The following is a 25,880-nucleotide window of genomic DNA, read 5'->3' on the forward strand; positions in this document are numbered from 1 at the left end:
TTGACCAGAAAAACAGTTTGTGCAGATGATTTACAGGCAGTCAAATAGTGCTGTCCAAGGTCTAAAGTCCTGCAGCTGTCATATGCTGGATGTAGCATTGGTCATGCTGTAGCTTGGTTTAGATAGGAATTTGATGCCTGCAAGGGAAAACATGACCCATGAAACAGTCAATATCCTGCTTTTAGATTGTTAGATATGTTACTCAGTGAAACAAATCATTGAAAATCTAATTATGCCCAAACAAACGAGAACACCTAAAGCTTAGTTAGTGCTTGAATTGTAAGTAACAAATGATGTAGAACACAGATTTACCTGGCGTGATAGGGTGCCCATAAAATCATTTTCAGTTGTTTGTGTTACATTTTAGTATGTTGTAATTCTATGTGTTTTTGTTGCAGCAATGTGGGCCTGACCTTTGACCTGTTGTCCTTGTTAGCCTGTGATGTTGGTGAACAAAAGATAGGCTACTAGCCAGGATAGCAGCATTAGCAATATTCAAGCAATGTTATTTCAGAAAACAAAGTTCTCTATCCATTCATATAGACCCACTTAGCCTTGTGCAGGGCCAAAGTCAGTTCCACTCTGGGGAGAAGTTGGGTACACCCTGTCAGACATCACAGACATAACTTTCACACACAGAAATTTCACACACAGAAATTTCTTGTGGTCAAATCGTGTCGTATTTACATCGACAGTTACTCAAACCACAGCCGACACTCATTACTTGTGGTATTTACAGTATTTTCTGCTTTGTCAGCTCCTCTTTTCCAAAGGTGCTTGTCATTCTGGAGGAGACTGTCAATATGCCTTCCTTTGTGGTGGGACTATAATTATAGTCTATCCAAAAGAGAAATACCACAAAGATATGTTATTAATATAGTATATATATATATATATGTATATAAAAACATTATATACACATAGAGAGAGAGAGAGAGAGAGAGAGAGCGAGAGAGAGAGAGAGTGATAAACAAGACATGGTTTGAAATATCTGTGATTGTGCTGTCAAAAAGCAAAATGACGCCTGCTCTGAGCCTGTGATGATGCCGCCATGTTTGATCTGTTGGATGGCAGAGGAACATTTCTAACACAAAATGCTAAAAGTTTCGGCCATAATGACGGACGAGCACTTTATATTATCTGCCAGCACATACTATAAATTAGCCTCTGTCCACTTTGCCCTTGACAAAGCATAGAGGACATCGCTATATGCCCACCAACCATTTTTTACTCCTTTTAAACCTGCTCTTTCACTCTCATTCATCTCCCACATGTGAAACCAGCACAGTCAAGCCAAGAGGTAGTTCAAACCATATGTCTTACAGTTGTGCTCTGAGGTATACTGGTGCACCTCAAGGTCATAAACAACAGTATACAATCACACATATGGCTCTGTGTTGTCTGCTGCCAAAATTTTACAGTGTTTTCTTTAGGGATCTTGAAAACAGCCCTTAAAATGCACAGCTGTGCCAAGCTTTAATGTTATGTCTGCATGTATTGAGAACCTCAGACTCCAATCCAGTGATCTCCACTGATCAATAGCACATTAAAAGGAGACAGAAGAAGAGGTGGATGAGTGTGGATGTGGACAGAACAAAAGAGCCTGGTGAGTGTTTGAAGACAAGGGGAGGAGAAGGTTAGAGAGGCGAGGCCCATAGCGAGACAGGTAGAGGGGGGTTTTGCAAGGAGAGGAGAGAGACAGGGAGGGGAGGGGAAGGGGGAGCAGAGGGTTGAAGATGACAAAGAGAGTTCAGAACATGCACAGATGACCGGAGAGAGAGTGGTAGAAATAGTTTGGGGAAACCCACTGCAGACGCAATGTCAATCCTAATTACTTATTCATTAACCTGCCCAGCTCCCTTCCCCCTCTGTAGCCACACACACAAACACACACACACAGAGACAGCCACACACCCACATGCACTCACTGCTCCCCGTTCTGTCCCTCCTCCGTGTCCCACGAGAGGCGAAGGGATGGATGGAGAAATGAAGAGGTGTGTCTGCAGCTAAGTGACATCTGCAGGGCCATGATGGCGGCAACGTGTTGGGAACACTGGAAATCCCTGATGTGACAATGGGAGGGAGGGAGGGAGCGAGGGAAGGGAGGGACGTGGGAGGTAGCTGGTGAAGAGAAAAGCTAACAGCTTGTATTTTGGTTTGTTGGGGTGGGTGGTCTCCTGTGATGGCGCACATAAGTGTGTTAATGTGCTGTGGTGCATGTATGTGTGCTATGATGCCATGCATTTACCTGTGAATGTGTGTGCAATCACAAGGTGTGCTGGCATGAATTGTGTGTGTGTGCGCGTGTAAGCATATTAAATGAGAGCAGGTAGTGGGGAAGATTCATCAATATGCTGATGCTGGTGTGCTCAAATAATAACATTGTGAGTGTAATCAAAGCAAGGGGGAGGTGCTAGACAGACTGATGGTGTGTGTCTTTAGCCTCTGCTGCAAGACTCCCAGCTCTTTGTGTGTGTGTGTGGGGGGGGGGGGGGGGGGGGCTGAAGTGCATATAGATGTGAGCATCCACACACAACAAAAACTCCTGCAGCATTCCTCTGCTCACACAGACAACTCAATATGAAGATAGAGATACAAATGTGCACACACAAGGACACGTATTCACACACACACACACACACAAAGAAGAGGATGCATTGCTGCTGACTGAGGTGGAATTAAACAGAGAAATCCTCCAAACGAGCATCGATCCACAGAGTTTACTGCATTGGCTCCGTCTGCCACGGCAGGCCAAACAACAGGGAGCTCTCTGAGACAGCTGGGGCACACACACTTACACACACACACACACACACACACACACACACTGCAGAATGTATGTGCACATGCTGTGGGCCTTTGATTTTGATCAGAGGACTTCACAGCAGAATGGGCTTTTGAGTGTAAAAGCATATGTGCATCTCTGACATCTGATGTTAAATTAATGTGTGTGTGTGTGTGTGTGTGTGTGTGTGCGTGTGTGTGCACAGATTCACTGCTGAAAATTAACTCCAATGGCATGAGTTGCTTCAAAATCTTTACAAGCTGGTTTCACAAATTGCAAATCAAACCTCCCATGACAACATTCAAGATGTTTCTTCGAAAACTTTTAATAAACAATTTCAAAATCCTGTTTTGCAGAAATGATGAGAGATGTTTACCATTTAGCAACTAAAGAGCAATATATTTCCCTCAGTAGATGGTGAAGAGCAAAACAGAGCTAATAGGAGAGTGAATATTGGACTTAATGTCCAAATGAATGCCAGATGTGCAAATAGGCAACTGACTTCTTACAAGTTTGCCAAATCAACTTTAAAAGGTATGTTTGTGTTGTGTTTACAGCTTGTTTCCACTGCCCCAAGCAGCAAAAATATCAACTAATGCAGTTTAAAGGAATGGTTAGAGATTTATTCCCTTCTTTCTAAGAGTTAGATGAGTAGATTCATACCATTAGTATAACGGGGAAACAGTTCAACCTGGATTTGTTCAAAGTTAAAAAACACACCCATCACAACTCTAAAAACACACTTATTAACATATGTTGTTTGTTTACACATAATGTAAAACATACAATTTGTGATTATAAAGGGAGTTACGTCGTGTAACTATTTCTTGACGCACAACACCTTATCTCTCCGCCCAGCCAGTGCTTTCTAAGACATAGTTACACTATCTACTAATTTCCCTCAAACCACAAATTGATATTTTATGTTTGTGTACCACTCAAACAAAGATACAAGATGTTAATTAGTAAGCCTTAGAAGTGTTTGTAAGTATATTTTTTAGAGCTAGACTAGCTGTTGCCAGTATTTATGCTAAGCCAAGCTAAACTAATCACCTCTGTTTTAGCTTAGTGCTTAATGTGCAAACTGGAAAGTGGCACTGATCTTCTCATCTAGATCCAGAAGCAAAGCGAATAAGCGTATTTCCTAAAATGTCAAACTACTTCTTCAATGCTAACAGTAGATGGTTGTGAAGTTGTTTAATGCAAACCTGTGGGTGTTATAAGGTCATCAGTGCCTTCACAACATGTTGTTTTTTAATGGTGGTTATCTACCTTGAACTGAAATGTGTATTCTTTTCATTCATAACATTTTGGGAAAATGAGTGCAGCATAAGCCAGATATTTCAGCACATCATCAGTAACATAATGGTCTTGTTCTACAACATTTATCTTTCGGTCTCACATGAATGTAACATTCAGGAAAAAACAAAAAAGAAACATCATTCTTACCTTCAGTGTGGACATCATTATTTAGCTGCACGGCTATGTGTTGATTCCCCTGACTACCTCATCAGCATCATTACCACTGAAGAGGAGGGGGACACGACATGTCAGCACTTGTGTGTGTGTGCGAAAACATGTCAGTGTATGTGTGTGGCTCTCATGTGGGTCATTATATCCACAGGCATGAAAAAGCAGGTTACACTGACACACATCTCTCCATGTGACAGAGGCAAAAAGAAAGGGGGAAGGTCTTCATCTGAGGTCTATCTATCTATCTATAAAGAAAGAAAACCTACAGATGCAAACATCTTGAAGAGCTACATGTTTTTTATGGAGAAACGCATTCTCTGTTCATTTGTGTTCACGTGTGCGTGCGTGTGTGTGTATGCGCATGCATGCGGGACAGAAGAGAAAGAGGAAACACTGGCGACCTTGCCAACATAGTGAGTGAATGTGCCGTGTGTGTATATGCGTGTGTGTGTGTGTGTGTGTGTGTGTGTGTGTGTGTGTGTGCCAACTATGAGTCTGCTGGGCAGCCAGGTCAACAGACAGACCGGTCACCATAGCAACAGTGCCACACTCTGCCCCTCTGTGCCAAATTGTAAATATGGACGTCGTATAGGAAAATGGAAGTCTGACCATCTCTGGAAAAATGAAAAGTGTCAGGACGGCAGGATGCTAATACCCAGGAGGAGTGTTTCCCTCTGATGAGGCAACATATGCTGTTTGAACGATGCTATTACAGTATGTGAACCACCTTCTAGCCTATCATCAGATTTTATAGTGCAGGAATAGTGCAGTCAGTACAACTTCCATCGAAGAAACTGATATTTGCTACGTTGTAGTTATGTTTGGTGGTATAGCTCTGTTCTGGGATCTCCCTACCCTTCCACGTGCCTACATGGAAAGCCATAAGGCAGGGAGAGCACACCTCTTTGCCCTTCCACGTGCCTATGTGGAAAAGCCATATGGCTTTCTCATGGTAGCACGTTACATCGACAACCCAAGGGTGCGTGCTCCAGCACAGCTTGTTCTGCCAGTTACATTACTTTGGGGACTAAAGCAATATTTCTTTGCTGCCTGTTTAACAACAAACATCTCTCATGTGAATCCATGCTAATGCGCATCCACTTCACTGAGCAGGCTCCATGTCTGTGGGGTCCATCCATGGGGAGGTTGAGGGGAGAACATACTGGAAATCAATAATTTTGCCATGAAAAATCTGCAGGATCATGTTGTTGAAAATGGCCTCCATGAGCATAATGGGAAGTACAATCTTGTGGTTAAAAGAGAAAACTCAGCAAGTGCTGTTGGTGTCACTTGAGACATATTGTAATTCAGATTTTTGAGTTGTATTTAGATGTACAATTAGTTAAAAACAGCATACGGAGACACTGAAACAAAATAGATTATGCAGATTTGGTCTCAGCAGAGATCAGAGACATATTGGATGCCTCTGCTTGGTTTCTGTCTTAGGATGCATGTTCAATATCATTGACTGTGTATTTCTGGTGACTTAATTGCAAAATGGACTGAGACTGTACCTGATATGGGTCCCCTGGCAAAGATGAGCACCCCCCTGTGTTGCACAATTTACTTACAGTTTTTCTCAGTTGCTTTGGTACATTTCTCAAATCATCCTTAACATTTGCAAAACAGTAAGTACATTTCTCGAAACAGGTAGTACAAACGGCAAAACACAGTGGTTTACCTGCTCCCTTGCTCAAAATCCTTAGTCTATCTCCAAAAAGCAAATCTTTATGTCATTGAACTTGTCAGTGCCATCAGAACGACAAGTCCTTGTGTCTTGTTTATGAACAAGCAAGTCAAAATGTTTAGCCATCTTGTCAATATAACAGTGTAGTCTGAAAGTATTTTCTGATGTACACTTTGGCTAAGATTTTGATGATTGAAAATGCACATGGCTGCACTTTCTTTTGGCATATATCACTTTCACCAGTACAAAGTTATACATTGCAGGAGTGAGAAAGAAAAGAAAGAGACAGGACTGTTGCATGGGATACACCCCTTTGGCTGAAGTTCCGGTCTGTTGTATCACAGATTCTCTTCCACATCACAACAGATATCTTCATCAATTCAGGACACATTTACAAATAAATTCTAATAGACATGCACATTCATATATATATACAGAAGCCCTAATCAAATATTTTTTTACTCATCATTTTCTCATGATTTCGAGATAACCATAATGGTAATTATAGTGCAAGTTGTTGTATCATTGGTTAACTCACTTGGTAGAGCACAGGACTTAAAGTTGTGTGTTCAATCCTCACTGAAGACTAAATTTTTCTTTTTTATATTTTTCATAATCCTCTTCAACAAAGTTCTTATGAAAAGACTGTTTCACATGCTCACATTACTGTAAAGCACATGCTGGACTCGTTCTTGGTCCACATCCACCAGCCTATGGACTTTTCATTTCCCCATCATTCCCAGGCAGAGGAAATTCCTTCTCTTTCAGGGGAATCCATGTAACATTACACATTTCCTGACGGCTTTCAGAACCTTTGAAATAGCCGTCGGGAAACATGTGATTGGATTCCCCTCAATCTCTTCATAACAATTTTGCTGAAGAGGATTTATTTTTTTTATTTTAACTTTTATTTTTGATAGTGTGTTCAACCATTTTGCATGTAGTGACTAATGCAATGAAATTGTGCCTAGATTTTTTGGGGGGTAAGATTATTCAACAGAGAACCGGTATAATTCATTGTGATCAGCATGACACAAGCAATTGATAATGTAGGAAACAGCAGACAATTGTACATAATCATTTGCATCAGTGTCAAGTCATTTGCATTTTTTTTTCAAAACAATGAGAAAGCGCTTTTATGATGTGCACAAGTGATGAGATGATGTGGATTAGTTTTGAGAATTTCAATTCTGATCTGAGAAATGCACCAAAGCAACTAAGAAAAACTGTATACTAAGAAAAAAGAGAAAGTGTTAGTGCCTGCACAGATCCTTTGTCATATATTTTAATTTTAAATTGTAGTTTGTTTGTTTATTTATTTATTTTTGCCCCACAACAAAACTGCAATATTAGGCAAAAATGAAGGAGCCAATTTAGTTTGTATTAATCACTTGATCAAATTACCACAAGCTAATTGTCACAGAGTGGTATGTTGGTAATCCAGCTTTGTTTATTAGCTCTGATGGATCTGAGGAGGGCTCAAACATTGACGTAACAAAAGTAGTAAAATATGGAAGCATTTAAAGGAATAGCTCACCCGAAAATGAAAAAACAACTCAACTTCCATGACAATTGAAACTCTACACAGTTTAATTTCAGTGGCCTTTCAAACTAAATGTGTTTGTGTTGTCTCTTTACTGCTCTAAAAACAACATAAAATGTCGTTTCATATTCAGTTTAACAATAACCAGCCCATGTAAAATGAGGTAAATATTACTGGTATTGGTATTGGGAATTACAGAGCTAATTGTACTATATATATATATATATATATATATATATATATATATATATATATATATATATATATAATAGTTTTTATTTAGATTACTATTATTTTAGTCACACTACAAGACATAGTTGTTACATGATTTCAAAGTTGTCGGTTTACATGTTAGGAATCAATTAACCCTAAAAGAAATGACATATTTTTGAATATGACTACAAACATCTTCTTGTCTGCCTTAACACATTGGGATCCTTATTGACTTGATATTTTCCCTTCTTCCAGCAGAGGGTGCTGTTCATGCATAATACCATTTGAATGTGACCACATTGTCTCGTTCTCTCCACGTGAATTCAGATAAAGCCACAATCTATTGGTGACTGTAGGTGTGCCATGTCGAGAAACTCGAAAGATAAGATATTCTGTAGAAAAATATTTCCTGGCACTTAATAATTCCTGTTAATAGCACCAGGGGATTTCAAAAGGTGAGGCCGGAGATCTGATTAGAAAAAACACATGTTCACATTCACCTCATTGACCATGTATATAATTAAAATTACAACATGTGTATGCACCTAAATACACAGATAGCTCTTCTTAAACTGACCAAGAACGTCTCCTGCTGGTATATGATTAATTGATTTCACACATATGTAGATCACTGCTTTGTTTCCCACTGGCCCTTATCACACAGGGTAAGAGGAAGAAAGGAGATTGTGTTTGCTTATGTATGCATGCTCTTATTTTTATCTTTATGAGAACCGCATGTCTTCAGGCCAATATTGAGAAAAGGAAAAGAGTAAGTGAAAAATGTCCTTTGCCCAATTTAAGACTGAGGGATATTGTTACACCATTGGGTTGATTGTTGGCCAAGTTTAGAGTTAATCTTATGATTGACTAAAGGAATCAAAATTAACTCCAAAAACAAAAATAATAGTCCTCACAAAAATAGCAGAACAAATCTGTGCGTATTCGTGTGTCTCTGTGTGTAGACCTTGAGCTTTCTGCCCTGATACCAGTGACAGACCACGAGACAAACATGTGGGTGTCGGGTATCACTGAAACACTGGTTTATTTGGAAACTCAAATGTATTGGCTGATCAGCTTTGGTTTCATTTGGCGTAATTCCAAGTGTAATGGACATTTGAGGTAATTCTGAACTTGTATCATCTTGTTGTTTTTACTCCAACTGAAACCAAAAGTCTGTTCAACGTTTTAATGATTTTTAATCTTTTCTTAATAATGCATTTGTTAGTTATTATATACGTAATTAGAGCAGTTTAAGACAATGTACTATAATCATACTCACTCTTACACAGTTCAAAATGGACCTTCGTAGCAGATATGTAATATAAAGCTTGTCTAAATATCTAGCATTACGAGTTATGACTCAATCTTTCGTACCATTTTATAGTGAGAATGTGTGACTGTGTAGATTTTGAAAGAAGAAAGAATACATATTGACTCTTACACATGAAGAGTTAGATTCAAAAGCGATGAATTGCAAGCTTGCCCAATTAAATACGGTCAGGGCCCACTACAGTCCTACAGCTAGGACTAGCTTTCATTGGCTCATGTTAGCTACTGTTTGCTTACTTTACTGCTTAACTGACTTTATTGACCCAGTTTTCTGACTTCATAACTTAGCTATTCTTTTTCAGTGACCCATGGTTTTCAAATAGTTTACTTGGAAGTGTCCAAAAAAACACTAACTTGGTACACATAAAGAAATAAGCCTGAAGAGTCTTTTAGTCAGGGCAAAAGAGGTAACGATAGGTAATTTTATATTATTATTACTCACACACTAGGTCACACCCACCCAGACAGGTCAATGAAACAGGTTTGTCATTGACATATGAATGTAATACACATTGATGTTTTTAGCCACAATTACTCAGAGGCATGTGACATTTACTCCACCCAACTGGACTCGTATAATTTGGCACCGTGGGGCGGAGTGAACACAACACAATGACTGCTGGCATGGTAAGTGTGTCAACAACCTGTTGACGGAAAAAAACCTGTGGAAAAAATATCCAGATTCCTTCCTGCACATGTGGTGCTGTGTTTAATGGTTTCACACAAAGTCAGCAGGACTTCCTTGGAGGAAGAAAAAGAAATAAGGGGTGGGGGGGATGCGCAGCTAGGCTACGCAGAGGTTGTCAGTCAGACAGAATTAAAACAGTCAATTCAGAAAGAGACAGAGAAACACTCCTATTTCCTTTGCTGCTACATATGGAAAGGTTACAGAATCAATAAAGTTCACATTGTCCGCAGTTAAATGACACAAGGCAGCAAGTTAAAAACATTAAGCTATGAAGATATTTATAGCAATGGATAAACAGGGAAACATTTTTACCTATGATAATATTTAACCTATGGCTGTCGTGTTATTTTTTTGTGCATTGTAGGAATGTCAATGAGAGAAGAGAAGAAAGTGAAGCAGAGAGAAGGAAGGGGGAAGGAGGTGAGAAAAAGATAAGTGATGTCAGTCCGTCCCACTCCTATCCAGTACAAATGCAGCAGAACGGGGCTGAGCCTGCATACCACTGCTGCTGACGATCCCACACAAACACACACAAAGGGACTCTCTTACACACTCTCACATCTCATTCACTCATCATACCACACTCACAAAGGCTCTGAATCTCAGACCAGTGCTGAGGGATGCTACCGGCTGGCAAACACTGAGTAAGTCCACTTTCCCTCCTCTGTGCTCTTCTTTCTTTCTTTCCCTGTCTGTCTTTGTTGTGATTGCCATTCTACGGCCCGTCTAAGTTCATTTATCTCTCACACTCTCCTCTGTTGCTGTGAAATGGCCAGTGTTTTGTCAGACTGGGAGACTTTTCAAACTTTTCTCTCAGTATGCCAGGCACATAACTTTCTCTCCTCTCCCTGCCTTTCTTTCTTTTCCCTGCATGTGAGCGGAGGCAGCAGCAAATCCCGGACCTATTTGCATGTTGGCACAGAGCCAGACCTGGATGCCTTTATATTAGAATAACAGTGCATGGATGTTGATCTGCTGTATTCTCATTTTGCTCTTGTGTGATTTCCATTTTCCGAGGCATGTTTATATCTTGATTTAAGTCATTCTTTTGTGCTGCAATTCCAGGGTTCAAATGTGCACAGTTAATTACAGAAGCTGTCATGCAGGTATACTGCTCAGAGGTGTGATTCTTTTATAGAGTAATTGAGCAATTTGCCACTGAGTGGGCTGTTTGGATGTAAATCTTCAAATTAGGTCCACTGTATTTGCATTGCTCTTTATCACAGAGTCTTCACAACTCCTACATTGTGAAACAATGAATGAAGAAAACATCCCCTTCCATCTTTAGACAATAGAAGTGAACAAGAACATGGATCACAAAAACCTCACTTGGAAAAACTATTGAAAGAGACTTGAAAAGCACTGTACAAGTCAATGAATGAATGAACACTGGTTGTAAGACTAGTAACCTAGCGCAATTCTGCTGTCTATAAATGTAAAAGTAAATTAATTCAAACTACAGTAAGCTAAGAGTCTGGCTAATGTTTTACCACTTAAATACGAAGATTGCAAACAGTGAATTGAGAGCCTGGTGCCTGGTTCAGAGATTTATCAGCTGCTGCATTTTTAATACCACAATAAAATTCATTGTAAGCATCTTTATAATATTTATTTAAAGCAAAGATGCCCCTTCAGTGGTTTGCCTCTCTTAAAGTAATAGTTTGACATTTTGGGAAATACGCTTCTTCGCCTTATTGCCAAGAGTTAGAGGAGAAGATCAATAGTACTCTCATTGCTGTATGATAAAAAGGAAGCTACAGCCAGGAGATGGTTAGTTTAGCTTCGCATAAAGACTAGAAACGGGCGACAAGGTTCACAACCCCCAGTAAAACCATTACCAGTCATTTATACACTTTGGTTGCTTTATGGATTTAACTCACAAGATCTAACCTGTTACTCAGTGAGGTTTTGTCATCCTGGTAGAGGACAGAGCCATGCTAGCTGTTTTGCAGTCTTTCTGCAAAGCCAACATAACTGTCTCTCTGCTGTATCTTCATATTTATCATGCAGACGTCAGACTTTCATCAATCTTCTCCTCTAACTCTTGTCAATTAAGCAATTGCATTCCCGCATTTCCCAAAATGTCAAAATGATTTCTTTAAATATATATATATTTTTTGTTTGTTTTTTTTTACATTTTTCACAACATTTGCATTCAGTTCTGCATCAGCTGTTAGGGGCTGAATATGATGGTTTTACTGCTCAGTTTAGGCTGAAACCATAGACTGCAGGTCTAGTGTGAGGTTTAGCTTTATTCTATGGTCTGACATCTGCCACACCCGAAACACTGACATTTAACTTTTATCAGTGTCTACTGCTTTACTTTAATATTAGACCACCCTAAAGTACACATTTAAACTGTTGTTACAGACACAAACCCTATTGGCTCTTGCTCAGCGACTCACTGTTTCACATCTTTCAAATGTGTGTGGAGGGCGGGGAATGCTTTATTCTGTGTGTTTACTGACAGTTTAAGGTCAAGGTTGTTTTGTGACTTACTGACTAAGTTATAACATGTCACGTGTGTTGATAAGGTGCTAAATAAAGTCAAAGTGGTGTGTGTCCTGTTGTGTGTGTGTCTGTGCGTGAGACAGAGAGAGAGAGAGATACTGGTAATGCAGAAATTCAAGTGAACTATAGGTGTATGTTGCTATCTGTGTCTGTTACCCCCAGATAGCAGTTATTAACGCCCTATGTGTGTGTGTGTGTGTGTGTGTGTTGACATACTGAACGTGCCTCTGTTTGCCTTTCAATGTTTGAAAACACAGCGGCATTCTCGCTGCCTACTGTATGCAACACACACACACACACACTACATTTGGCATTGTGGCTTATTTGCTTAGGGCCTATTGTGTTCTGCCAGCCAGAACAGGATTGAATGGAGGGGAACAAAACAATAAAATAGATATAATCTCTCTCTCTCTCTCTCTCTCTCTCTCTCTCTCTCTCTCTCTAAAAAACACAACAGCAACCTTCAGAGCTCAGAGTTGATGCACACACACTGTGCCTTCACCTCCTGCTGCACCGGGGAAGAACACTAGACAGAGGACACTACAGTGACGACCAGCAGTTAGACTGCACCTGATCCCACATCCTTCAAAGAAAAGGGAACCTGACTCTGGAGCAGGAAAAAGGAGCGATCATACCCCACCACTGAAACACGACCCACTGGACGGAGAGACAGAGGGGCTGACGGCCGTTTCTATCACCCTGGGAAAAGAGACAGGATGCTGGCAAAAATCCTTGAGGAGATGTGGGTGGATCCTGAGGTGCTGGAGGCCCTCAGTGAGGAGCAGAAGAGGATCCTCTTCTTGAAGATGAGAGAGGAGCAGGTACGCCGCTGGAGAGAGCGGCAGGAAAGGGAGGAGAGGGAAGGAAGAGACGACAACAACACCCGGCCAAAGAAAGGTAGAGTGCCACACTGGCTTTTCTGGTTACACTGGTGGAAAATACCAGTACATAGAGAACACACACGTCTCATTCCATGACAGACAGTACAAGTATGATTTTCAGTGAAGCAAGAGAAGAGGGAAACCCTGACTAAAGTAGCAACACGGTTTTGTAGCAGGAAGGAACAAGGTTTCTGGGAAATGTGGCCTTCAAGTTAACAATAACATTACACTGACACAAGGTTAAAGCTGCTAGCTTCTCTAACATGGGGACATTCCTCACAAAATTACAGACCACAGTGCATTTACAAGTATCTGTACCTTGAATCAGATATTTCTTCAACATGCACATAAAGATTACTGCCTTTGTGAAGTTAAAAAATGGATGTCAAATAATTTCCTCCAGCTGAACTCAGACAAAACAGTATGTTTTAGAATTGACTTTAAAATTCTATTGATCACTTTTAAAGCTCTTCATGGCCTCTCGCCTTGTTATATTTCTGACCTTTTAGTCCCATACGCACCAGCACGTACCTTGAGATCCTCAGGCAGAGGTCTGTTGTCTGTTCCAGAGTCTCGACTGAAAACTAAAGGGGACAGAGCGTTTGCTGTCAGGGCCCCGAGGCTCTGGAACAGCCTGCCCGAGGAAATCAGGTCAGCTGAGTCAGTGAACTCTTTTAAGTCCCTTCTTAAAACATACTTTTATAGGAGAGCTTTTCCCGATCTTATTTGACTTTATTTTATCCCTTTTATTTTATTGTATTTTACTAATTTTATATAAAATTTTCATGCTCTTATCTTTTTTTGTATTATTCTTTACACTTGTTAAAGCACTTTGTAACTTGTTTTTGAAAAGTGCTCTACAAATAAGGATTATTATTATTATTATATTACGCTTAAAGTCTCCTTTAAAGCAATAGTTGGGAAATGTACTCCTTTGCTTTCTTGTTGAGATGATGATTAATGCCACTTGCTGTCATCAATCAATGCCATCTGCTAAATAATGGTGCACAGGACAGTAATATGGATCACGTTAGCTGGTGAAGTTAATGGCAAGCCATGCAACTATAGTTTTTTGCAACAAGAACATTTGCAACTGGTCGGCATTAGCAAGAAGCTAATTATTTCTTACTTGAGCCAACTAAAGTACAAAAGCACAATATATTTCACATGCTTTGTAGCCGTGTCAATCCTAGTTCACACTTGCCTGATTGGCAAGTCTCCTGGCTGTGGCCCCATCCACACTACTGCGTATTTGAATTAAAACGGAGACCTTTTGCTACATTTGCACCTCCCGTCCAGACTAAAAGGGCAAAAACGAAGACCTAAAACGAAGAAGTTTGGAAACGCTGCTGACCTTGTTTTGCATTTCGAGGACTTTAGAAACGATGACGCAGACGCTCATGCTTGGCTCTCTTATTGGGGCTTAATAGCCATGCAAAGCAGAAACACAATGCTACTGACAGAGTTTTTGAGTTGGTATTTTTCTTAAAATATTCTGTACCATGCAAATAACCCGTAGGCCTATCTGCCTACACTTGTAGACTACCGTGCATGTCGCCGTATACTTTGCAATGACTCCCAGTCTGTTTTCCGTGCTATATTCAGTAACAGTCCCAGCTCGTTATTGGTGCATGCAAAAAAAATCTAGTTTGATTCTTTGTCTGCATTTCTTTATTCTTTCGCCAAATATTCTGTAACTGCGGAATAGACCATCTGCTTCATGTTTACACGCGCATGCCCAGTGCACCTGAATAGATGTGCCAATATATGTGCGTTTTCAGTCATTTTAATGTAGACGGAGATCAACTCTGACACGCAGCTAAAACGCTGGTGTGGATGGAGATCGTATTCATTTTAATTCTCCGTTTGTAAACTAGAACGGAGTAGTGTGGATGGGGCCTGTGATTGGGGGCAAATCAGTGAGAGATCGGCATTCGACAGTCGTTATGTGTGAACTATGACGTAGCTACTTTTTCACTACAAAACATTTTTTACTCACAGACAGTCTGCTGACTGTGTGTGCTAATCCATTCTTTTACCCATATTCTTTGTGTTTATAATGTTATCTGTATAATAATAAACAACTCCTGTTTTGCGCATGGTTTTGCATCATTTCCTGTGCCACATTTCACGTGGTGGTCAGCACATGTAGTGTGAACACCACAACGACTTCAAGACTCCCGTTACAAGACAGCAAGTCCTGTAGTCTGAACAGCATAGCGATATGCCGGCTGCGCTAGGCTTCAGTTTACCTGTCCATTAGGAAGAAAACCAGCTCTGGGTCAGTTTTTACGTCCAAAACAAAGCGGAGCTCCCTCCTGACTCAAACGCCTTTCCAATGTAGACCGTGTTTTTGCCTGACGTTGATCTGATTCTTGTTTAGCCTGACGAGCTGCAGCACATAAAATCTTTTTGTTATTTTTTTATCCTTATGTGGAGTTTGTGTTGTGCTGGGAGGCGGTTGTTTTTTGGTGTTAGTGGACTTCATTTTGTTGCCTCTGTGTGTACAGTTCAGAATCAGTAAGCAAGAGGCTCTTGAGCAAGCATGAACGTCGCAGCCTGCGCAAATCAATGGATTTTGCCGAAAATCCGACCAGATTTCTTCATATAGTAAGCAGCATAGTGGCTCTTCCAAGGGATCAAGAAAGCAGGAGTGTGGTTCATTCTAATGTGAAGTTACAAACATTTCCCAATGATCAATTTCATAAAAAAAAAAACATATAGGCCCTTTAAGGTTGACCAATTAAACTTCTAAACTCTGAGTGCACGCAATAAACAAGCTGTGCAGTAACACCCTCTCAGGTTATTGTGTTTGAATTATACCCAAAGAAATCTTTTCATTGCTCTGTTACTAACCCATGTGACCGTCTGCTCCTTTCACCCACACTTCCTCCATTTAATGTGTTTATCTGACTCACTCAGACCCTGTCACCTCCACTGGTTCTGCTGCACAATGAGAGTGTGTGACAGATAGCCTCTATCACCGCCACTCGAATCGCTGTACGGGCTGAAAGCTGAATAAGATTGAGTAAGCCCTGTGGTATGGGGCGTCACCACACTTTAAACCACTTATTAAGTTACCGTCTTTGTTTACCCAATCTCTGCCATGTCACCTGAGAGGGAACCGAGTGTGTGTTTTCTGCGTGTTTGCCTTACACAACATACATTCCAGTTAGGAATCTTTCATTCCCTGTTCGCTGCGCTGTGGCCGGGAAAAGCAATAATTACGTGTACATGCATGCCTATAAATGTCACATAAACACACCTTCTACCTCACCTGGGAATAAAGATTCCGATTGTGTGCTGCTTTTCTGGTTAATTTGCAGGTGTGGGAGCAATAAAGACACAAACATCAGTTCTGGCCTCAATGTCTTGTAATCACAGTTGTCACTCAGGGGACCGTGCGAACATAAAGGTGTGTTGCACAGACAGACTCATGTCAGAGATGTTCTTTAGTCAGGTGAAATCAGACTGAGACGTCTACACAATGCAGACTTATGTACTGGGTGAAATATGAACAGAAACAGAGCCGCCTTTGTTAGCTGGTTTCTAAAAAATCAGAATAGTCAGTTCACTGTTTGGAGGTGATTGTTTCTATCGACTCCTACAGTGTCTGTTCGTTCAGCCTACGGTGTCTTTTGAAGGGTAAATCTGCATTGAGTTCCAAACCCGTGCATCTCTGAGGGTTTGAATTTTCAAGCCACACCCCAGCTAGTGATGTCATGGCAGGTGTTTCACCTTTATCTGGTACTGTCATGGAAAACACCTTGTTATCACACACTGGGGAATGAGTTAATTTCTCCTTACCGTGTCATGATGAAGTAACACCTAAAAATACCCTGTTTTCCAGGATGCAAAGAACAAAATATATAATGCATTACATTATTACAGCATGTATTATTATAATATTCATTATAAATATTGTCATTGGTATTATTAATTCTAAAATTAAGAGAGTATAAAACGGTTTTGCTCCTCAATTGAGTCGATGCAGTGTGTAACAAAACTAAACGTTGGCACAGCGAGATGTTGGCTGCTCTCAATTCAAACTTTATAGGGATGAGGTCACTGTTATTTACTATTTTCCTTTCCTTTTGTAATGATGCCATTTAATTTATCAGTATTTCGCCATGAAGAAAACTTTGCAATGAAACACAATTAATTTGCTCCAATGGGAAGGCAGAAAAGACAGCGAAGGAGACTACAGAGAATACAGAATAAAGAATAAAAGAGAGAGCACAGATGGGGAATATGGGAAGAGTATGAGAGGACATATTCCATGCTGTTGGTGTTGTGAGGTTCCCCTTGCTGCATACTTAATAGGACAGCACCACCTTCTGGAGAAAAGCCAGAATAACAATTTAGCGATTATGTTTTTATAAGAATCTTACTGAGAAATAGTACCTGGCACAAAATATATCTCCAGTAAGCTTACCCATTTCTGTTTTTTCTCTTTTTCCTCCCCAGCCTTCAATAAACATGTGAGGTGGCTGCTCGGTAGGGACGGAGATGTGAGCGTCAGTGTAATCGGAGACGTGGACGAGTTCAGGTCCTCCAAGCTCCTGCAGAGTCTCATGAACAACAGGTAGACACACAAAGAACTAATTTTAAAATTTCACATTGTGAGCTATCACTGATTGACTGATTGTTTCTTTTTGCCATAAATAGAAAAAGGAAGTGCAGAAGCAGACTGCACTGTTTTGTTACTTTAGAAGTCAAGTAACACACGGCCACTTTGTTTTGCAGCAGCATGTTGAAGAGAACAAACTGTAGTTGATGTTTTAATTAATTAAATAAAATACATCTGCTCCACCATGTCCAGGCAGAACCCAACACATTGAAATTACTAATTTCTTGCACACAGTGGATAATAAGGTTTTTGTTATTTATTTTTCACAAGAGCCTTGTTTTTTATTTTTTGAGAGATGGACTGACAGCCTTTTTCATCCACCAGTGCCACATGTTTCTGAACACATAAGAACATCCTCACTGGTTTCTCCCACCTTAATAAAGGCTCTAGTCCCTTCAACAAATTACATAACTCTGAATGTCTTTGATAAGATGAACAGTGAACTAAAGAGTTTCAGTCAGCTGGCCGTCTCCTCCCAATTATAGAAGTTATCTGCCGTATGACTAGCCGGAGAATTGATTCAAAGGTTGGGGCGGCTTTCTGGGGGACTAATGGACGTCTTTGTCTTCCAGAGTCCACAGTGATGATATGAATGGCATCCAGACAGCGGACTTGCTGCCAGGAAGAGAGGCCCAGCAGCTTGGCTTTAAAGAAGACGTCCAGCTGTCCTTCGCAGATGTTGATGTGAGTTCATGTGTTTTGTATGTGGGTTTGAAGTTGGGAGGGTGAGACGGACAGCGTATCAGAGTCTGACCATCAAATTGTGTCCCCCTCACCCACAGGATGGCCCAGCTTCACCAAACAGACAGTTATCTGAGGAGGACATGGACTCTGGCAGCGCGGATGACGACCCGAAGGACAGCGACAGTGAGTCAGGCAGCAGCTCGGACAACCACGGCGACTGGACTCTCCACAGGCCCCATCTTAGTAGCAATGGCAACCAGCCGCCACTCAAAGCCCAGCTGTCAGACACAGAGAGGGCCGGCCCACAGGACAGAGGTGACAAAACAAGAGCTGATGATAAATGTCTATGATCCTCATTTTTTTTGACTCTAACTACTAAAGGTAGAAATACTACCACATTGTAAATATTCGCCATTACAAGAAAAACAAAAACAAAGAATAAAGAATTTAACACCAAAATAAATAATAAGAGTACATGAATGTACATCTACTGAACATCTCCTATACAAATAAGTAATAATAAATACTACAATGGTAAATTTATTATTTAAACAGAACAGCCTTTTTCATAGTGTTATATTGCTATTTTATTATTGGATTATTATCACTAATGCATTATTATGGAAATCTTTGTCTCCTTAGTAAGTAACTACTATAGCTGTGAAATAAATGCAGTGGCAGGTCCAAGTTAGTGTCCAGCACTGCTTGCATTGTGTGTGATTTGTTGTCATCTATCTGTTTATCATCGTTGTCCAGTGACAACAAGGTCTCTATTTTCAGTTTAGTTTTTCAGATAACCTGAAAGATTGAATGTCCTTCATTGGTTTTTAAGATAAGTGAACCATTTAAAATCCCATTGTATAGGCCTAATCCGGACAATGTGTTGTCACAAAAAGCTTTAAAAGGGGGTCTGTTTGTCTTTGCTAGTGAAAACAGCAACGTTATATAGAATATAGATGCTTTATGGTGAGCTGCCAACTGAAGGGGCATTAATACTGAATAAAGTCAATTATTAGACTTCAGACGTTCAGCTCAGAGGGAACACTGATCCTGAATCAAACCTGCAGACGTGATATTACTCAGATTTTGTGAATTCACATGCCTTTCTCCCCTTCCCAGGGACTGTTTCCGAACATGGAGGTCGCGTGGCGCAGCTCAGGAAGGCCTTCACTGACGATCCCCGCAGCACACCATCTGCCTACTCCAAACCTCCTTTACCTGCTAAACCTGTTCACCTACAGAAAAGAAGCACACCCTTAATCCATTAAGGCTGACGGTGTGTCCAGCCTGCTGCAAGACTATACTTGACCCCAAAGAGGCAGAGCGTGCTGCACCGCGTGCAGACAATAATGGCTCAGCTAGACACTGTTGGTCCAGGCTGAGGCCACACACATATGAAGAAAAGGATCCTTACTTGAAACCGAGCAGTGAACTGAGATACACTTCGTCAGGCTTCCATTCAAGGGCCGACCCATAGGCAGAAAAAACATCTGGGAGGGAGGTGGAGTGAGAGAAAGACTTGAAAGCTTTTGAACTGAAGTCAACCTGAATGATAAAACGGAGCGGCTTTGATGTTGCTGAGTTCAAATGCGCTCACATACTTTCTGTGATTGACTGGCAGACGCAGAGAGAGATGTCCAGAGAGACACAGACGCACAGACTATTGACTACAGGTGTAAAAAACCCCACTGCGGTTCACCTGTTAAATCGGTGTTAATGAAGTTTTATTATTCACATGTCATAAGCAGAGGTTATTGGGAAGTGAAAGATTTATTTGATAAAAATTATACTCGGGTCCCTTTGTACTCTTCAAAAGGTTTAAACTGTTTTAAATGTAGTCCATGTAACTTTGTCACTGTACTGTTTTAACACCACTGCCTTTCATCTGCATTGACAACCTCTTCATTCAGCGTATCATCTATAGTCACAATGGTGCCGGGGGGTTTGGGGGGATAAAATAAAACGATTGAATTTGTGGTAAATGATAAACAGACTGTATCTATAGTGACTTTTAAAAGCAGCTGCATCACCTGAGCTTACTGTTTACATATGTGTCTCTAGACCCTTGAGCCACACCTTTAATAGTCTACTTTCTACATAAGGAGTGCCTTTTTATATGTGAATGAGTGAACAGGATAGAATGATGTCACAACTACAACCATGATTTGCCAAGACTGTGGGGGATCACAGAATTGAACCCACAGTGCAGTATCTGGACAGAGAATATCTGACTCATATCTTAACACTGACAGTGTTTACATCCACAGGAACTGAGGAATTGTAGCTTTTTTTATTATCTATTATATTTATTCTTTGGACCCAAATATCTAAACTACTTGTTCATGTTACACTTTGGTGATCCCTTGACTATTGCTCTAGAGCCACCATCTGGTCCAATATTTTGTTTTTTGACAAAGCACCTAATGACATTCCCACCGGCTTCAGTAACATTTTTGTTTAGTGCTAATGACCAAATATTAGCATTCTATCGCATTAGCACTGGCATTGTGACCATGTTAGCAATCTTAGCATTTAGCTCAAAGCATGGCTGTAGATTCTCAGTCTTGATATACTAAGCGCTCTGATTTTAGTGGACCAAAAGTAATTTGACAGATAAATTTTAATAATAGTAATTTTATTTAATTGGCCTTAATAAATAGCAGTTTAACAAAAAAAAAGCTCATCACAAGGTCCACTTAGATTGTTTTTCAGCCACATCTCACATCTGTTGTCATCTCAACGAAGGAATCTTCATAGACATCTGTTGTCATGTGACTGAAAATCCATATCTGATAAGGTCACATGATAACAAGTAAACCATCTTCTTGAGAACTGATACCACAGTACGTGGCTGCAAGCTGTGGAAATCAAGTGCACCTTGTGATGATATTTTACGTTAAACATCAAATGTAATTTTGGGCTGCAAATCCTACGACCCAGTGACATCAACACTTAACAGCTTCGCATCTTGCTTGTTTTGGGACCTTTGTGCTTTCAGTTAGTGAAACATCAGTTAAGTTCAGATCAGTTGGACTGAGGTCAGACAGCGCGTGGTCAGGTGACAGACTTGGCTAGGCAAGAAAATGACACTTTTTGGACCTTATAATCTGCTATGTTTAGGATGACGGCATTATCTTAAAAACTGAGGGCCTGTGTATGAAAAGCGCTCCATGGTGTTCAGCCAACAAGCATTTGAACACCTTCACACACTCCTACAGCTTTGAGTCAGCACTTTAACCTTATTGTTTCATTTCGATCCTGGTGTCCAAGAGTGCAGACCTATTGTAAAAGAATGAAAAAGGTGTCCCTGGACAAATATTCACATACTGCACTGTAGCTCTAAAGGGACGTCAGATGCAGGAAACTGTAGAAAAACAGCAGCTCGTTCTTGTAAGAACATGTGTTGCCATGAGAGATTAACTGTACTTCATTTTTAAGGTTGGAGTGTTTTGAGCTGTAGTTACTACCTAACTTTTAACTATCACATATTCCCTGTACTTGGTCACTAATTCCCTGCTAAAACTTCGCTTCTGCTGACACTTTGACTTATTGTTTGTTTCATCTTTCCTATTTGTATTGTGTATTTGCCTAAAATTTATTTTCTTGGTGTGGAAAAAGCAAAAATGAACGCAACTAAAACACTGATTTGATCTTGCTTTTTTGCATCTAACACAGTCGGGTCTGTTCACATGGTTACAGCATGCATTCCTTATGGGGGGGTTGCTGATAGGGGAAGACACAGAGAAGTTGTTGATGCCGGTCACTTACACAATGATTATCTATTCAGCGGGATGCGTCACAAAACAGCCCATCAGAGATCAAACAGAGAGCACAGAAAGCTGATTAGCATGTGGTTTATACTGAGACAGGGGGCGAGACACTCGGAGAGACAGAGCCAGGTCATGGGAAGCAACGCGTCAGAGTCAACTCAATAAAACATTCCCCCCACCGCCTCAGCCCTGACTGTGTGTGTGCTTCTGTATGTGAAGGCAGAGCATGTGTGTCTGTGTGTGTGTATCCCCCCCATATATCTTGAATCATGTGACTTGACACGAGCACTCATGCACAGTGTGAAAAGCCCTGCTATATATAGTAGGCCAGTGTTGGGTTTCCCAGCAAAGCATTGTAGGAGTGTGCTCATCTTTGTCCCATAAGGAAGCGCATGTGAATGACTTGTAATGTTTCTATCTACTGTAGGTGTTAATAGTCTACTGGTGCTCCTGATTATTTTCTGTCCAGGCTGGAAGGTGATATTAGGACACGAGAAGCACAAGTGTCATGTGTGCTCTTCAGACTAACAGCCTGTATGTTAGTAAGGAGATTATAACAACATACTGTAGATCTGAGACCAATAAAACATCTCTTATCTCCTTTTCTGAATGAAGTCATTGTGAAGAGATATAATGAGTCAGGAGATCAGACAGTCAGTTAGCAGCTCTGTACTTAATGTATAACAACACCTCAGCAGTGGCATCATAAGATTTGGCGCTAAAGGCCAACGGTTTTTTAATTTATAACCTCGGTGTTGGTAAAAAAATTTTTAAAAACTTAACTTAACTGTTAATGTGAGCAGAGAATTCAACTTTTTGGTAAAAAGGTGTACAGAGTAGTAAACTTCTGAATTTAATAATATATTATAATATATATATATTGAATAATATATTAGACAAATGAATAAAACTTAAATTATAAACCCTTTCACATTTCAATATTTTGTATTTAAAATATTTTATATCCTAAGCCTCATCTCACAGAAAAGTAATACTTTAATACACTGATACTGTCTGATATGTAGAAAGAGGTTGCACACCGTTTTGGCCTTCACCAGTGTTTACAGAAAAGAAAGTAAAAACATGACTAACCTAAGTGTAACCATGTGATTGTTATTTTTTTCCTAAACACAATAACAAAGAATGGTCAAGAACGAAACAGAGGCCAAGATATCCTGACTTTTAGTCCCTAGTATGGGTCAGGGCTCCACAAACACTGAATCCTACATTTCCCAGAATGCAATAAATATGTTTGCATCCTGTCTCCAGTAAATGCCCATGTCTTTCAAAATTCAGTGTGTAATGCAGGCTCTCTTTTAAAATCCTACTGTCTTGATGACCATCATGGTTGACATAACTCCTCCAGAGACACAAAAGACATGCAAATGTGTCCAGAGGCTGAAAACTCATGACCAGTGACATTTATGTGTGAAATTGGTTCCCCGAGTTCCCCTTTGAAACACCTGGGAACTAAACCAAAACATAAGAAACAGATGTTACAACATTTTAGACCAATTAGATGAAAATACAGTAATATATCTACAGATCAGTATTAAGTTGGTAAAAAATTTCCACTTTTAGCCGTGCAAGCGATGTGGCTCTACGGATGGCAATGTTGGCCTGACGGTCCACCACTTTGGTCCAGACTGAAATATCTCAGCAACTGCTGGTTAAACTATTTTGAAATTTGGTCCAGCCATTCATGTCGCCCAAAGGATGAATTGTAATCACTGGTGTTCCCAATACGTTTTATCTGGTGCCATTATGAGGTCAAATTTTCAATTAGTTCAGTGCTTTGGTTTATGAATAAATAACTGCAAAATGAATGACATTAGCCAGAGCTGTACTTGTTTAATGTGAGTTATCAACTGATAGCATGCTAAGACAGTAAACTAAGATGGTAACCAATTCAAACATTATACTGGTGTAACATCAGCACATAAGCGCTGTCACTGTGAGCATGTTAGCATGCTGACGTTAGCATTTGGCTCAAAGCACCGCTGTATGTAAGTACAGCCTCACAGAGCAGCTTGCATGGCCGTTGACTCTTAGTCATGTTTCCTTAACACAAAACAGTTACACACTGAGATGGGATTGGACACATCCCAGTTTGAGCCATTACGAATCTGTAGCTGTGTTGGGACCAGTGGAGATTAAATGAAAATGCTACATTGAAGCTTTTTCTTAATAGCCTGAAATATGAGTCAGGTCATTCCAAGTGTTCCAGTATTTGAGATTATGAGGCAAATTAATATTGTGTGACTCAAAAGGTGAGCTAGTTATTGCTGCAATTCAGTATAATTGATTATTATTTGTTTCATTCATCAATCATTTAGTTGAATATTGAAATTCATAGGCAGTACCTTAAGAATCAAAGTTAAAGACCTCATGCAACTGACACTACAGCTCTGGTCACAATGAGCTGCTCTGATTAGAAGGTAGGAATCAAGCAAATTAAACATTGCAAGCAAATTCTAGCTCAGTGCTCAATAGCAACAATCAATTCCACATCATGAGGTGGCGTGAAAAGAGGCTGTGATGAAATATCACTGCAGGCAGACTTTATCACCATGCTTTGCCTAACTTCCTGGAACCACAGTGCTTTTTTTGAAATCAGCAGCAAGCTAAAGATTAACAGAATATTGTGTACACATTACCTCCGAAACGAACACTGTGTGAACCCGCTTGAGGACCAAAACGTCAGGATGTTTTGAGAGCTAATTTTCTTTTGTACCCGATTTTATGGGTATGTTTGGGTTTAGACTGATAGCAGCCCAGGAAAGTTTTTAATTTCACAGGGACCAAAATGTGGGAGTTACATGTTTAATTTTAATGCTTTTTAACAGCCTTTGTGCTTGTTTTTCATAAAAGACCAAACCAGAAATAGAGTGCTGTTTATAGAGTTTGGTCTATCCTGAAACCACCTTTAACAGCTTTAAGGGTCAAAGGTCAAGAGTCCCCTTTGACCCCTGTGTCACCAAAATACAACCTGAGGGCAGATGAGCCTGAGCTTTTCAAGGATGTGAGAAACCATTGTATTTCTGTTTGGAGGAACATGTTTGCCATGTGTATGAAAGTGAACACAAATGAATAACAGAGGCGTAATGAGGAGTGATCTCAGAAAGATGCTGTTTCTGCAAAGCTGTTACACATTTTCAAACACTGGGGATACAGCCAGTGGAGGAAGAAAAAAATTCACAATGAGACACAGTGTCTCCAAGCAGACGCAGTGGCCAAAATTTCAAAGGTCTGGCTCATGAGTGAGGGTCCGCCCAGCTCCAGTGCAGGTTGCCTTGGGCTGGCAGGTTTGTTCCACTGCAGTGTGTGTGAGAGCAGTTTTTCTCCAGAGTGGGCAGGGCCACCGGTGCTAACATATGTAAGCTCCACAGGGGTCTGTGACGGCACACACCGGCTATCTGGACAATGCATCCGTCATTAACCCCGGTCTCCCTGCGTCTCACTGCATTTCATTCGGCCTCCATCACTCCGCTCGCTCCCGGATCTCACACTCATCTCGCCTTCTCTCTTTGTCTGGCCTACGTTATCTTCATCCCCTGCTGTCCATCTCCACGTCCTCCTCCCTGCATATCTCCCTCTGTCTCTTTTCTCTCCCCCTGTGGGCTGCTTTTCATCTCTCCCAGTTTCACCCACTCTCTCTTACCCACCCCTCCTCCCTTCTCCCTCTC

General features: G+C 40.5%; 1 protein-coding gene across 1 annotated transcript; it reads left to right on the forward strand.

Moving 5' to 3' along the window:
• Window positions 1-10,092: 10,092 nt before the first annotated feature.
• Window positions 10,093-22,069, forward strand: zgc:92242 (uncharacterized protein LOC436899 homolog). Its single transcript, XM_038699583.1, has 6 exons — window positions 10,093-10,362; window positions 12,687-13,126; window positions 17,578-17,695; window positions 18,313-18,424; window positions 18,523-18,739; window positions 19,544-22,069. The coding sequence occupies exons 2-6, from the start codon at window positions 12,946-12,948 to the stop codon at window positions 19,690-19,692; spliced, it is 777 nt and encodes a 258-aa protein (XP_038555511.1). The 5' UTR covers window positions 10,093-10,362; window positions 12,687-12,945; the 3' UTR covers window positions 19,693-22,069.
• The last annotated feature ends 3,811 nt before the right edge of the window (window positions 22,070-25,880 follow it).

This window comes from Micropterus salmoides, unplaced genomic scaffold (assembly GCF_014851395.1).
Source record: "Micropterus salmoides isolate LMB-PRFRI ecotype aquatic unplaced genomic scaffold, ASM1485139v1 Ms_hic_scaffold_5, whole genome shotgun sequence".
Taxonomy (NCBI): domain Eukaryota; kingdom Metazoa; phylum Chordata; class Actinopteri; order Centrarchiformes; family Centrarchidae; genus Micropterus; species Micropterus salmoides.

Coding starts and splice junctions, on each gene's coding strand:
- zgc:92242 (XM_038699583.1), top strand. CDS start 12,946: ATGCTGGCAAAAATCCTTGAGGAGATGTGGGTGGATCCTGAGGTGCTG. Junction 13,127..17,577: donor CAACACCCGGCCAAAGAAAG/GTAGAGTGCCAC, acceptor TTTCCTCCCCAG/CCTTCAATAAACATGTGAGG. Junction 18,740..19,543: donor GGCCGGCCCACAGGACAGAG/GTGACAAAACAA, acceptor TCCCCTTCCCAG/GGACTGTTTCCGAACATGGA.